Below are 12,078 nucleotides of genomic sequence, written 5' to 3'. Positions count from 1 at the left end.
TTTTCCGGGAAACTGGACAATGGTCGAATGAAACGAGGCTTCCTCGATGAAGCTGGGTTTTTCCCGAGCATCGGTTCATAGCGGTCGCATAAGATTGTAAGAGACACCTAGGGCAAAGTGAGAACCTCTCAGCTCTTATCATTTTACTCACTCGTACTTTCTGCTGAACATGGCTTCGTAGGCACCTCCAGGCGAAACCATCCTCAATCGATTTTGTTTCAAACCATCTATCAACGTCTTGGGCTCGCTACTGAAACCGTACAGCTACAATTTTTCAATTATTAGAATAATTGCTCTTCATCTCGAGAATCGCGCATTCGTGCTCCGAATACATAGTGTTCGAGTGGACCAAGCGAGCATATTCTGTAGAGCAGCGCCGCTGTTTTCGAACTAGGATCAGAACCTCGGCACGGATAATTCACCGATTTCTCGATGATTAGGTCGGATGACGACCCGATTAGTATCCAGAACGCGGCGAACAGCTCTGGACCCGATCTACACGAATATCACTCGCTGGAATGAACCACAAAGGAGCTTCAAGCCCAAGCACTCACCCGACACTCTATCACAATTTACCTCGAGCGCTGGTCCGATGAAATTGTTTTTATGCCAAATAAAGTCGACGCAACCGCCCGCGGAGCGTCCCAGTTTCAGATTGCTGTAGCTGAGAAAGAAGAGCATGTCGATGGGCAAGCAGGGAGCGTGGGGGCAAATTATAAGGCCGCCGTCTTCCGGCAAGTTCTCGGCTCCATGAACTTCCATGCCTGCAATCCACACCAATAATTTCACCTCTTTCTGACAGCCATCTATAAGGGAAATCGGCGAGCTGAAGATCGATTGGTATCAGACAGGTTTAGACAGCAGCAAACGTCCCCTGCCCCTTTCCGAAAGCCGTACTGACCGTGTAATATTTTGCTGAAATAGTAAACGAAGAGCAATTGCAGCTTCATGAATGCTCCGTCGAACGAAGCGCCGATCGTCGCTCTGCTAATGACGGTATACACGCGGGCAACCGCGAAGGAGATCAACCAGAATGCAATGTGGATCGTCAAGGGGGCGTACCAAATCTGAGGGCAGAGCGTGGAGAAATATTTTCTCCACCATCAGGGGTCGGGTCATCCTAAATTCTGAAATAATCGAGCAGTAATCCGGAAACCAATAAAATCATATAAACTCATGGGAGCTCACGATAAGCGGTCGAAGCAACCAATACTTCCAGAGGAACCACACGAAGAATGGATGAGCCATCATTACCATCCAATACAGGGTTACCAGATACCAGATGGCTTGGTGCAGGACTGAAGTTCTATCATCGATCTTCGCCATTGTGACGGGGACACACTTGTTCCCGAAGCTACTGAAAATTCAAAATCCTATCATATATCGACCATGAGGAAGATTCGCAGATCATTTTTTCCTCGGCCGCCGAGCCATGCTCACAGCTTTTTTCTTCTATGGGCCGCGGCGATGCTCCGATAGGCCACAAGCGCCGTTCCGATCATGTTTCGAGCTTTCGCGACATTGTACAAGCTCAGCCTCGACCAACACGGCCACGTCCCACGAGTGAATTCGGACGTAAGTCTCCTCATGCTGATGCTCATCGAGGCGGCTAGGATCAGAGTGGCCTCCAGGCACTGCAGCGATCGGTCCGAGAATTATACCGTTGGTCTCGTAAGCGCGCAACGAATCCTACCCTCGAATTCTGGCAAGCGATGGAGTGCCCCCCTTCCAACGAAGGTATTTTCTAATCGTCTCATACGCAGATTATTCGTGAATCACCGCATGGACCGATCATCAATTTCACCTCGAGGCTACCGTCGCAACGTCGAGAGGGGATCAGCGTTCGCTATCGCATTCTGCTGGCTCCCGACCTTCATCAGCCCTGAACCTCCATTTCTCAATCTAGCAGCTTAGTTCTCAAACGAGAAACATGCCTCGGCCGGCCCGAGGAATCAGAGCCGGGACACTCTGCCGTTCTGCCGTACATCACTTCATTACATGGATATTGCAAAAACGCGGAAGATTTTGAGATCAAGTCAACAAGCGGTCGTCGACCGTTTCTCCACGCTTACCAGAGCCGTCTAGAGGACGTACATATATGTACCTCCTACTACCGATCAAGTTTAATTGTATCGCCGCGATTCACGGAGTCAAACTCACAGAACTCCTGCATGGAAACTCGGTTGTATGGAAGCTCCGTGTGCAATGGACCCCACATCTGAAGGATGGGCTCTTCCTTCGGCCGATCACACGTCGCTCGAGAATGTAAAACTAGGGACTCTCTTCTTACTTGTGATAATCGGGAGATGAGAATCACTCACGATGGGCTGCATTTGGACGCTGCGGTCGAAAGACCAATTTATCGGCTGCCATAAGGAAGGGAGAGGTCCAGGCGCCATGCTTTCCGCTCGCCAGTCTCCGAAGGCAACGCTAGCTATGGTCCGAAGTTGCGACAGCTCCTGCCTCTCGGGAGCGGCCATGAGGCGTCGACTCGGATCGGGATCTTCGCGCACCTTCGCTTGCGCCGTCAATCCTGCGAAATCATGTCTTCTGTATCGGCAGAGTGACGCTCCGAACGAGCATCCTCGCTGTACGGGAGCAACTCTCGGGCGAGAACGACGACAGCCCCTTCATCTATCAAACGCCAAGCAGAGCTGACGAATTGATAATGTCTGCGTGGATAATCAGTGTGAATAAATAAACTAGAGCGCTCTAGAGATGATTGTGAATTGGAGGCGGTCCGAGCTGAAGGAGCTCCGATATCGACTCGAAGGAATTGGCCGCATCCAGAATCGTGACTCCAGTTGGGCTGAAATCATAATACGATCGAGAACTGCGAGAGCCCTCTGCGTTGTCCAGCCGGAGAATTGTTCCTATCTCCGACGGATGGAGGATTTCGCATTCTAGTGCCGTTTCTCTGATGCAAGCTCTCGAGGGCAAAGGCTGTGGAGAAAATCGTCGCTTCTCCGCTCTCACGCGATGTTCGGTCGTGCATCGACCGTTGCGACGAGCTGCCATTCCCGTTGTGCGATTCGGACTCCCGCCTGAGGCACCCGGTGACGGGAAAAAATTCATCGGGCGCTGTAACACATGAAATCAAGAGTCTAGAGGTCTTCCTCGTTGTCTTCGAAATCTATGATCCGAGACACAGCCCGATCGATCCAAAGACGTCATCGGAGGAACTCGCGGAAGGAAAACTCGAGCGAAGATCACTAGAGGAACCTCGCTCACGACGAGTTCTCGAACATGTTTCCCGAATGTGATGAATGTGATTTATCATCGGAAGAAGCTCGACTTCGTCATGAGGTCGATACGTCGCGAGTTCCATGAGTGACTTCGACGCTTGCCGGCTTGCTCCGACAAACAATGAATTTCGGTTGAAATCATGAGGAAGTGAAGCTTTCTCTCTCAGAAAGCTCCCTGTAGATCGAGATTTTCCTGGAATCCTCTGCTGATGCGGAAACATTGGGGGAAACCCGAGTGCCGATCGCGGTGCTTCCTCAAACGATGACACGGTCGCTGATCTGTTGGACCCCTCACCTGCAGTGCAAGTGTGTTCCTGAGAAGCGAAGTCACTGGCTCTGTGAAATGGACCGTAACGCTCGTAGAACGGAAGTCGACTCCACGAGTGACTCGTTCATGGAGTGCGATAGCGATCGGGGCTCCGTAGATGAATCTGTGCGACTGTACGCTCTAAGCTCGGGCCTTCGAAGCGAGAGTGAGAGTATAGGGTGCCGTGCTGTCAAAGTGAACTCGGAACACCTCACGGGGGGAGCCTCCAGCCCTCACTTGCGGTTTACCTTCAGCAGACATTCCACGCTTGAAGCAGGAACTTCCAGTCTTGAGCGGTACTCCGGTCTCCGACTCATGAATTACCACATGATATCTGGGAGGATATATCAAGACATTACCCCCATGGTCTGAGTACGGAATCGACGCGGAAATCAACGATTCCCGAGAGGAATTATGACTGCGGATGAGAGAGGAGTTGAGGAAAATCTTCGGCAGAAGAGCTGAAGAAAAAATTGCCTCGTCGAACGGCCAAGGAGAGCGGATATTCGACTGCAGTGTAAGGCTCGGGTAAATAGTATCTAGTGAAAGAACCCATCTGCCAGGATACGTCCGAGACCCGGGAGCCTAATCGCAGCTTCTGAAGATTCTTCGTATTTCCCAGAGCCCGGCCGGAAGTTCCCGAGGATACTTGGCTGGAAAAACGCGCGAAATATTGGATCTGGCGAGTGTATTTCCTCCTCACGGTCGTCCGCGGTGACGGGTGGTCGCCTGAATAGGGGAGGGTCTCGCATATGTCCTTCATTTGCAATTTCAGTCGAGTTCGCTATGAGCCACATCCTTGTATCGCTGTATACATACGTATACGTATTTAGAGCGAGGCCTGAGCTCATGCATGGATTCTCCACCGGGGTCACGGGACAGCCCGCGTCGCGGTCGTGTCGCGACAGACGATTGTAACGTGATCAAGGTTCATCATTTATACTCGCAGAGGAGTCTCAGTCTGAGGATGACTGTGACACTCCCACCGAGCTCATCCTCCATGAAATGAGAATACCAGTGACACTGAATCGCCGACCGTGAATTTCAGAGGACATGGCTGAACAACATCCGAGCCATCCGTCGTTCATTCGTCATCACATTCCACACCATCGAAATAATTCAATTTCGACGGCGGGTGCAGGTGCATCCACTTTTTCGATCATTTGGGACTTTTGGTAAGACTTCTTTCCGCCGAGCCGAGCCTCGTCCTGGAATGACACAGGTATGTTCATTAAGAGTCTTACTGCCCGAAGTGAAGCGGGGTAGGCTTCTCCGAATTCGCGACGCGTGCTCTGTGTATATGAAGTGTATGCAAGATAGAGTTATCCGAAGTTCTTTGGAAAGGACACTGCCCCGGCACTTATGATATTGGGCATCCAAGTCCTCGTCGATGGGTTCGTCACACAAGTTCGCGACCATGAGCAAGAGGTCGGGATCGCGACGAGAGTCGAGTTCGAGGTGACTTTTGAAAACTCTTAAGGGGAATACCTTCGAGATCGTATCGTCTTTATTAGTATTTCACAGTCTTTCTCTATCATTCACTCTTTTCGTGTATCTTTTTGCAGGGGTTCCAAGGAGGAGCGCCGCCGCATCTACGAGGCACGGCGGAAGTTCCCCAATTCCTTCGATCGGCATTTCTCGCCGCATGATTGTGACAGCGAGAGCATGACACCTGCCGCAAATCAGCGAACGCCTCGTGCTTCAATCCCCACGACACCAGGACCCTTGACCTCTACGGAAGGGATCGATTCATTACGTATACCCTGAGTGATGCTTTTCGGGAGTTCGAGTCCACTAGAGGAAAATATCAGCCGATCGACAGCTTGCATGACTTCGAATTCTCGTGCTCCCCTGTCTAGATTGCATCCCCGCTTGACCAGGAAAGCAGCTTCCCGAAATATCGGACTCGCTGGGTCCGTACAGAAACAGCGAGCGTGGTCCGCTTTGAGCCAAGACATTTCAAGGAGTTTCAGCCCTCCTTCGAGCCATTTCGAGGCCCCTGGAGCGGATGCCTGGGGCGGCCCGCCCCCTTCTCTGGATGCGCTACTGACCTGGATCTGACCTACGTAAGATTTGAATTCTGCTGGGTGGTTGAAGATGGACCACAAGCGCTTGTCGGAGGAGTGTTGCGGAAGAGCAAGGGTGGAGTTCATGTCCAAAGCTCGGACATGTTCTGACGCTGTGTAACCTCTTAGGAACAGCAGCGAGAACTCGGTCCCCAAGAAGAGAGCTGCTGAAAACCGGGGTGCAAAGAGCACGAGGAATGGATTCCGAGGGGAAAAGGGCGCAGAACATTGTTCTCGGGGAGTGGAGTCGAGAAAAATGTGACAGGAATCTAGAGCTCGGCGTCGTGTACACTGATGCTTCTATGAGGGATCAGCTTATTGCCTTCTCTGATGCAAGCTGGGCTTCGGATTTGGAGTCGCGGAAGTCAGTCGAAAGCGGAGAACGTTTTCACAATTAGTGACGGTGACAGGCCTCGACACTAAGTAACGCGGCTTCGTGTTTTATTCGAAATGCGGAATTAGTTGTCAACAATATTGCGATTGGGACCTCGTATTGGTTCGATTACCCACTTCACGAACCAAGTGCGCAGGACTCGAAGTGGAAGAGCCGCGGGCCGTTCCCGGCGTCACTGGGCGGAGATTCGCTTCCGAGTTCACGATCAATCGCTGCGGCCCGGACTTGCAGTCGCGCATCTCCTGGCTATATCAGTCTTTGCATCAGAGCAGCGAGAAGCGAACGCTGAGGCGGCTGGAGCCTGTCTCGCAGGTCTTCCACCGCTTTCTTGCACTGGAAGAGGGCTTTCAGGTGGGAAGCGATCCGAGGAAATATCAGTCGAGACGAGAGACGAGAGATCGGAAGTAGTGTCCTTGCGAACTGCAAGCCTATTGGGTCGGACTCACCCTCAGAGCGAATTCCTCCGGCTCTTCATCCCGTCCGCAATAAAGAGGCTCGCCGAAATGCATACACATTTTCACCGGAAGGTAGATTTTGGGTACCATCAAGGGTCGTTTCGAAACAGCGTACCATCGCCTCATGAAACCTGAAATGAAAGATCTTGAAACCTGCGAGGGCTCTTCTCCCTGCTTGTAGAGTACATCATTTTGAAGTGAATGTGCTCCCCCAAAGTCTACGCAAAATATGCTTCGAATACCTGATATGGGAAAGTCGAATAAAGGCATCGAATGTTGGAGGTTCGTCGTGAACGACGGGATTACTGGTTTCCCTGTCTCTTTAGCCACTCTCGCAAATCCGAGGCGAGCCCGCCATTCCAGCCTGAGAAACGAGAAATTCGAAAACAAAACGCAAGTGCCAGTTCAGTTCTGACTGAAGCGATAAGTCTCAGAGCACTGCGTCGAATAACTATTCACTGGTGGGGGCCCGAAATAGAGTTTAAAAGTTTCTCATTCTTCACCCTTTCCCTTTTTGATCACTTAGGAATGCCTCCTCGATTGCGAATGCGATGCTATGGAACTTGGACGCGAGTCGACTCGAGAACAGCGTAAGTTCAAGCGGAACAAGAGCGCAAAGTTCCTCAGAGTTCATCATATAATCGTGCGACGAAGGGCGCAAACCTCCGTCAAACGATGAATCTCCGATGTTGCTCTCACCCAGTACAAACCCCATTGGGGGATGCGAAGTTGAGGAACTCGAAACCCGGAGAGTGCAGTTGAACTAGGGACTCCTCGAATGAACAGTGTTCGCGTCGATCCCGGGACTCACTCAAATCAATCCGTGCATAATTTAGCTCACGGATGAATACACTGCTCTGCACGGGCAAGAACTCGTGCCGTGGAGCCGCATAAGCACGCCCTCAGCGCTCCATGAGCGCATTTCTTCCTGAGCACCAGCATCGCAATCGTGAGGAAGATTCGAATCGACTGCCTCCAAGTTCAAAAACCGGGATGAGCGGAATTTTTCCGGGAAACTGGACAATGATCGAATGAAACGAGGCTTCCTCGATGAAGCTGGTTTTTTCCCGAGCATCGGTTCATAGCGGTCGCATAAGATTGTAGGAGACACCAAGGGCAAAGTGAGAACCTCTCAGCTCTTATCATTTTACTCACTCGTAGTTTCTGCTGAACATGGCTTCGTAGGCACCTCCAGGCAAGACCATCCTCAATCGATTTTGTTTCAAACCATCTATCAACGTCTTGGGCTCGCTACTGAAACCGTACAGCTACAATTTCTCAATTAGAATAAATACTCTTCATCTTTATCTCAAAAATCGCGCATTCGTGCTCCGAATACATTTTGTTCGAATGGACCAGGCAAGGATATTCTGTAGAGCAGCGCCGCTGTTTCCGAAGCAGGATCAGAACCTTGGTACGGGTAATTCACCGGTTTCTCGATGATTAGGTTGGATGACGACCCGATCTACACGAATATCACTCGCCGGAGTGAACCACAAAGGAGCTTCAAGCTCAAGCACTCACCCGACACTCTATCTCAATTTACCTCGAGCGTCGGTCCACTGAAATTGTTTTTATGCCAAGTAAAGTCGACGCAACCGCCCACGGAGCGTCCCAGTTTCAGATTGCTGTAGCTGAGGAAGAAGAGCATGTCGATGGGCAAGCAGGGAGCGTGGGGGGCAATTATGAGGCCGCCGTCCTCCGGCAAGTTCTCGGCTCCATGAACTTCTATGCCTGCAATCCAGAACAATAATTTCACCTCTTCTGACAGCCATCTATTAGGGAAATGAGCGAGCTGAAGATCGATTGGCATCAGACAGGCTTAGACAGCAGTAAACGTTCCCTGCCCCTTCCCGAAAGCGTCACTGACCGTGTAATAGTTTGATGGAATAGTAAGCGATGAGCAATTGCAGCTTCATGTATGCTCCGTCAAGCGAAGCGCCGATCGTCGCTCTGCTAATGAAGATATACACGCGGGCAACCGCGAAGCAGATCAACCAGGATGCAACGAAGAACGTCAAGGGGGCGTACCAAATCTGGGGGGAGAACGTGAAGATTCCTTCACCATTAGGGGCCGGGTAATCCTAAATTCTAAAATAATCGAGCAGTAATTCGGAAACCAGTAAAATCATATCAAACTCATGAGAGCTCACGATAAGCGGTCGAAGCAACCAATACTTCCAGAGGAACCACACGAAGAATGGATGAGCCATCATTACCATCCAATACAGGGTTACCAGATACCAGATGGCTTGGTGCAGGACTGAAGTTCTATCATCGATCTTCGCCATTGTGACGGGGACACACTTGTTCCCGAAGCTACTGAAAATTCAAAATCCTATCATATATCGACCATGAGGAAGATTCGCAGATCATTTTTTCCTCGGCCGCCGAGCCATGCTCACAGCTTTTTTCTTCTATGGGCCGCGGCGATGCTCCGATAGGCCACAAGCGCCGTTCCGATCATGTTTCGAGCTTTCGCGACATTGTACAAGCTCAGCCTCGACCAACACGGCCACGTCCCATGAGTAAATTCGGACGTAAGTCTCCTCATGCTGATGCTCATCGAGGCGGCTAGGATCAGAGTGGCCTCCAGGCACTGCAGCGATCGGTCCGAGAATTATACCGTTGGTCTCGTAAGCGCGCAACGAATCCTACCCTCGAATTCTGGCAAGCGATGGAGTGCCCCCCCTTCCAACGAAGGTATTTTCTAATCGTCTCATACGCAGATTATTCGTGAAAATCTTCCTTATTTCCAGCTGGTCGAATTGCTATCATTCAATGAGGGCCTTCGAGGCGACATTCGCATCAGAAAACGGAGAGACGACCGTGACGAACAGACGGGCTACGACTAATTCCGAGTATTCAGGGGAATGAGCTTCCCGCATGTTGCGAATTTACTCGCTGCTTGCCCCCCTCCGAGCGCAAGATCCGCTCAAGGGACCGCGTGATGTGGAGTGCCGATGCGGCAAAGACGACCGACATGTCTCTCATACCCTCAATACACTTCCCGTGGGTGTCAGGAAACGACATCGTATGGACCGATGATCAATTTCACCTCGAGGCCACCGTCGCAACGTCGAGAGGGGATCAGCGTTCGCTATCGCATTCTGCTGGCTCCCGACCTTCATCAGCCCTGAACCTCCATTTCTCAATCTAGCAGCTTAGTTCTCAAACGAGAAACATGCCTCGGCCGGACACTCTGCCGTTCCGCCCTACATCACTTCATTACATAGATATTGCAAAAACGCGGAAGATTTTGAGATCAAGTGAACAAGCGGTCGTCGACCGTTTCTCCACGCTTACCAGAGCCGTCTAGAGGACGTACATATATGTACCTCCTACTACCGATCAAGTTTAATTGTATCGCCGCGATTCACGGAGTCAAACTCACAGAACTCCTGCATGGAAACTCGGTTGTATGGAAGCTCCGTGTGCATTGGACCCCACATCTGAAGGATGGGCTCTTCCTTCGGCCGATCACACGTCGCTCGAGAATGTGAAACTAGGGACTCTCTTCTTACTTGTGATAATCGGGAGATGAGAATCACTCACGATGGGCTGCATTTGGACGCTGAGGTCGAAAGACCAATTTATCGGCTGCGATAAGGAAGAGAGAGGTCCAGGCACCATGCTTTCCGCTCGCCAGCCTCCGAAGGCAACGCTGGCTATGGTCCGAAGTCGAGAACGAGTATTCCGCCGTCGTTGACTCCAATTGACAAAAACAGGAACGTCTTTCAATGAGGACCTTCAACTGGTCTCTCCTCCGAAAATTATGACTCTGACTTAAGTTGCGACAGTTCCTGCCTCTCGGGAGCGACCATGAGGCGTCGACTCGGATCGGGATCTTCGCGCACCTTCGCTTGCGCCACGCTGTCAATTCTGCGAAATCATGTCTTCTGTATCGGCAGAGTGATGCTCCGAACGAGCACCCTCGCTGTACGGGAGCAACTCCCGGGCGAGAACGACGACAGCCCCTTCATCTATCAAACGCCAAGCAGAGCTGACGAATTGATAATGTCTGCGTGGATAATCAGTGTGAATAAATAAACTAGAGCGCTCTAGAGATGATTGTGAATTGGAGGCGATCCGGGCTAAAGGAGCTCCGATATCGACTCGAAGGAATTGGCCGCATCCAGAATCGTGACTCCAGTTGGGCTGGAATCATAATTTCTAGAATTTATTTTCGCATTGTATATGCAGCTTAATCGTCAAGAATTCTTCCAACTATACTATTGAGTGACATTCCTTCGAATTTCGCACACTCCAGTAGGTGCAGGCGGGTGATTTTGCTCTTCCCACAGTATGTACAAACACAATCGCTGTGTGCTACAGTGTAGAGGTCTCTCCTCCTACAGATTTTATGATGATAACCATGATAAGTGGTTCTAACAATCGTCGGGCGGTCGGGTCTGTTCTGTTGTCTCCATCCCTCTCCCGTGAAGGCTGGTCCCAATGCGTATTGTTCGGTCTCGAATTTGGCTCTCTTTTCCGATCTTATCGTTCCGTACTCTTTCCAGGCTTCTACCTCAAATCTGAATCCCTGTTCCTCCAAATTCTCACAGAGGGACTTCTCCCCTGCCAGCTCCAGGGTGAACGTATTCGATGTATTCCTGCTTAGCCCAAGGGCGGACTTGAGATACAGTGTCTTGCACTTGTCCAGTTTTAGTAAGGCTGTTTTGGACAGTCTTTGCGAGATACACGTCATTCCGTATGTGATGGTTGGCACGATCTTGATATTGAATATCTTGATGGCCAGCTCCAGTGTTAACCTTCGGATGCTCCCGAGGCATGCCATGGTGGTGGCCGTCCTGGTCAGGAGTTGTTCGATGTGTTCGCTGAAACTCTGCGCGGGCTGCATGGTGATCCCCAGATGCTTGAAGCTGGTCACGTATTCGATTGGCTTTCGATGTATATACAATTTGCGCTTCCCTATCTGGCCGGCCTTTCGGAACTTCAGTACCTTCGTTTTCTCACTGTTGATTATCATTTCATTTTCCTCGCACCAAATACATAACACGGATAGGCTTCTTTGTACTTCTTCTATGTCTACCCCGGCTATCACAAGGTCGTCGGCAAACATTTTCACGAATACCTTCCGTCTTTCTAGTCTTTCAAGAAGGCTATTGATGAACATCACAAACAGTAGAGGCGAGATTGATTCTCCTTGTTGGACCCCTTTGTGTTGTTTGACGGGTTTGCCAAGATCTGCTCCGTTGTCTACTATCAAGTTGTTCGGCTTCATTATGGCCTTGATCGCATTCAGGAGTTTTCCTCTCAGTTTGAATTTATTGCCTACGGTCTCGAGGAGCTTTTTCCTGTTGACATTGTCAAATGCGGCTCTAAAATCTACGAACACCGCAAGCGTGGGTTCTCTATTCGACTCGACGAACTCAATGAGTCCCTGCAGGGCCTCCTCGCATGATCTGTGAGGAAGGAAACCGTGCTGATTCTCCGAGATCTGCGGTAGACACTGTGTGGTCACTCGGTCTGCGAGCACGCCTGTGAAAGTTTTGTACAAGTGCGACGTCAGGTTAATGCATCTATAGCTGCTGATATCTTCCGGCGACCCTTTACCCTTGTAAAGCGGTTTTACGNGTGCCGATCTCCA

At 50.7% G+C, this 12,078-nt stretch overlaps 2 protein-coding genes across 2 annotated transcripts; both read right to left on the bottom strand.

Moving 5' to 3' along the window:
* Positions 1 to 151: 151 nt before the first annotated feature.
* On the bottom strand, positions 152 to 1,326 carry LOC100901953 (transmembrane protein 68; the record flags this gene model as incomplete). The annotated part of the gene is made up of 4 exons (XM_003738921.1): positions 1,189 to 1,326; positions 902 to 1,067; positions 577 to 764; positions 152 to 264 (listed from the first exon to the last, which is right to left on the bottom strand). Coding segments are annotated over exons 1-4 (605 nt in total), but the record flags the coding sequence as incomplete, so codon positions are not given.
* A 4,800-nt stretch (positions 1,327 to 6,126) lies between these two features.
* On the bottom strand, positions 6,127 to 10,040 carry LOC100901810 (transmembrane protein 68). The gene is made up of 8 exons (XM_003738920.2): positions 9,992 to 10,040; positions 8,621 to 8,789; positions 8,338 to 8,503; positions 8,014 to 8,201; positions 7,623 to 7,735; positions 6,710 to 6,831; positions 6,459 to 6,598; positions 6,127 to 6,345 (listed from the first exon to the last, which is right to left on the bottom strand). Exons 2-8 carry the CDS (start codon positions 8,756 to 8,758, stop codon positions 6,259 to 6,261), a joined length of 954 nt encoding a protein of 317 aa, XP_003738968.2. The 5' UTR covers positions 8,759 to 8,789; positions 9,992 to 10,040; the 3' UTR covers positions 6,127 to 6,258.
* Positions 10,041 to 12,078: the final 2,038 nt, after the last annotated feature.

This window comes from Galendromus occidentalis, unplaced genomic scaffold (assembly GCF_000255335.2).
Source record: "Galendromus occidentalis unplaced genomic scaffold, Mocc_1.1 scf7180000076360, whole genome shotgun sequence".
Classification (NCBI taxonomy): Eukaryota; Metazoa; Arthropoda; class Arachnida; order Mesostigmata; family Phytoseiidae; genus Galendromus; species Galendromus occidentalis.
This window is presented reverse-complemented; position numbering and strand designations above follow the sequence as displayed.

What these genes read in the sequence shown, in the direction of transcription:
- LOC100901810 (XM_003738920.2), bottom strand. Translation starts at nt 8,758, where the DNA reads ATGGCGAAGATCGATGATAGAACTTCAGTCCTGCACCAAGCCATCTGG. An exon ending in TTCCATCAAACTATTACACG is followed by an intron (nt 8,202 to 8,337) that starts GTCAGTGACGCT and finishes TCTGGATTGCAG; the next exon opens with GCATAGAAGTTCATGGAGCC. An exon ending in ATTCGACTTTCCCATATCAG is followed by an intron (nt 6,599 to 6,709) that starts GTATTCGAAGCA and finishes CTTTCATTTCAG; the next exon opens with GTTTCATGAGGCGATGGTAC.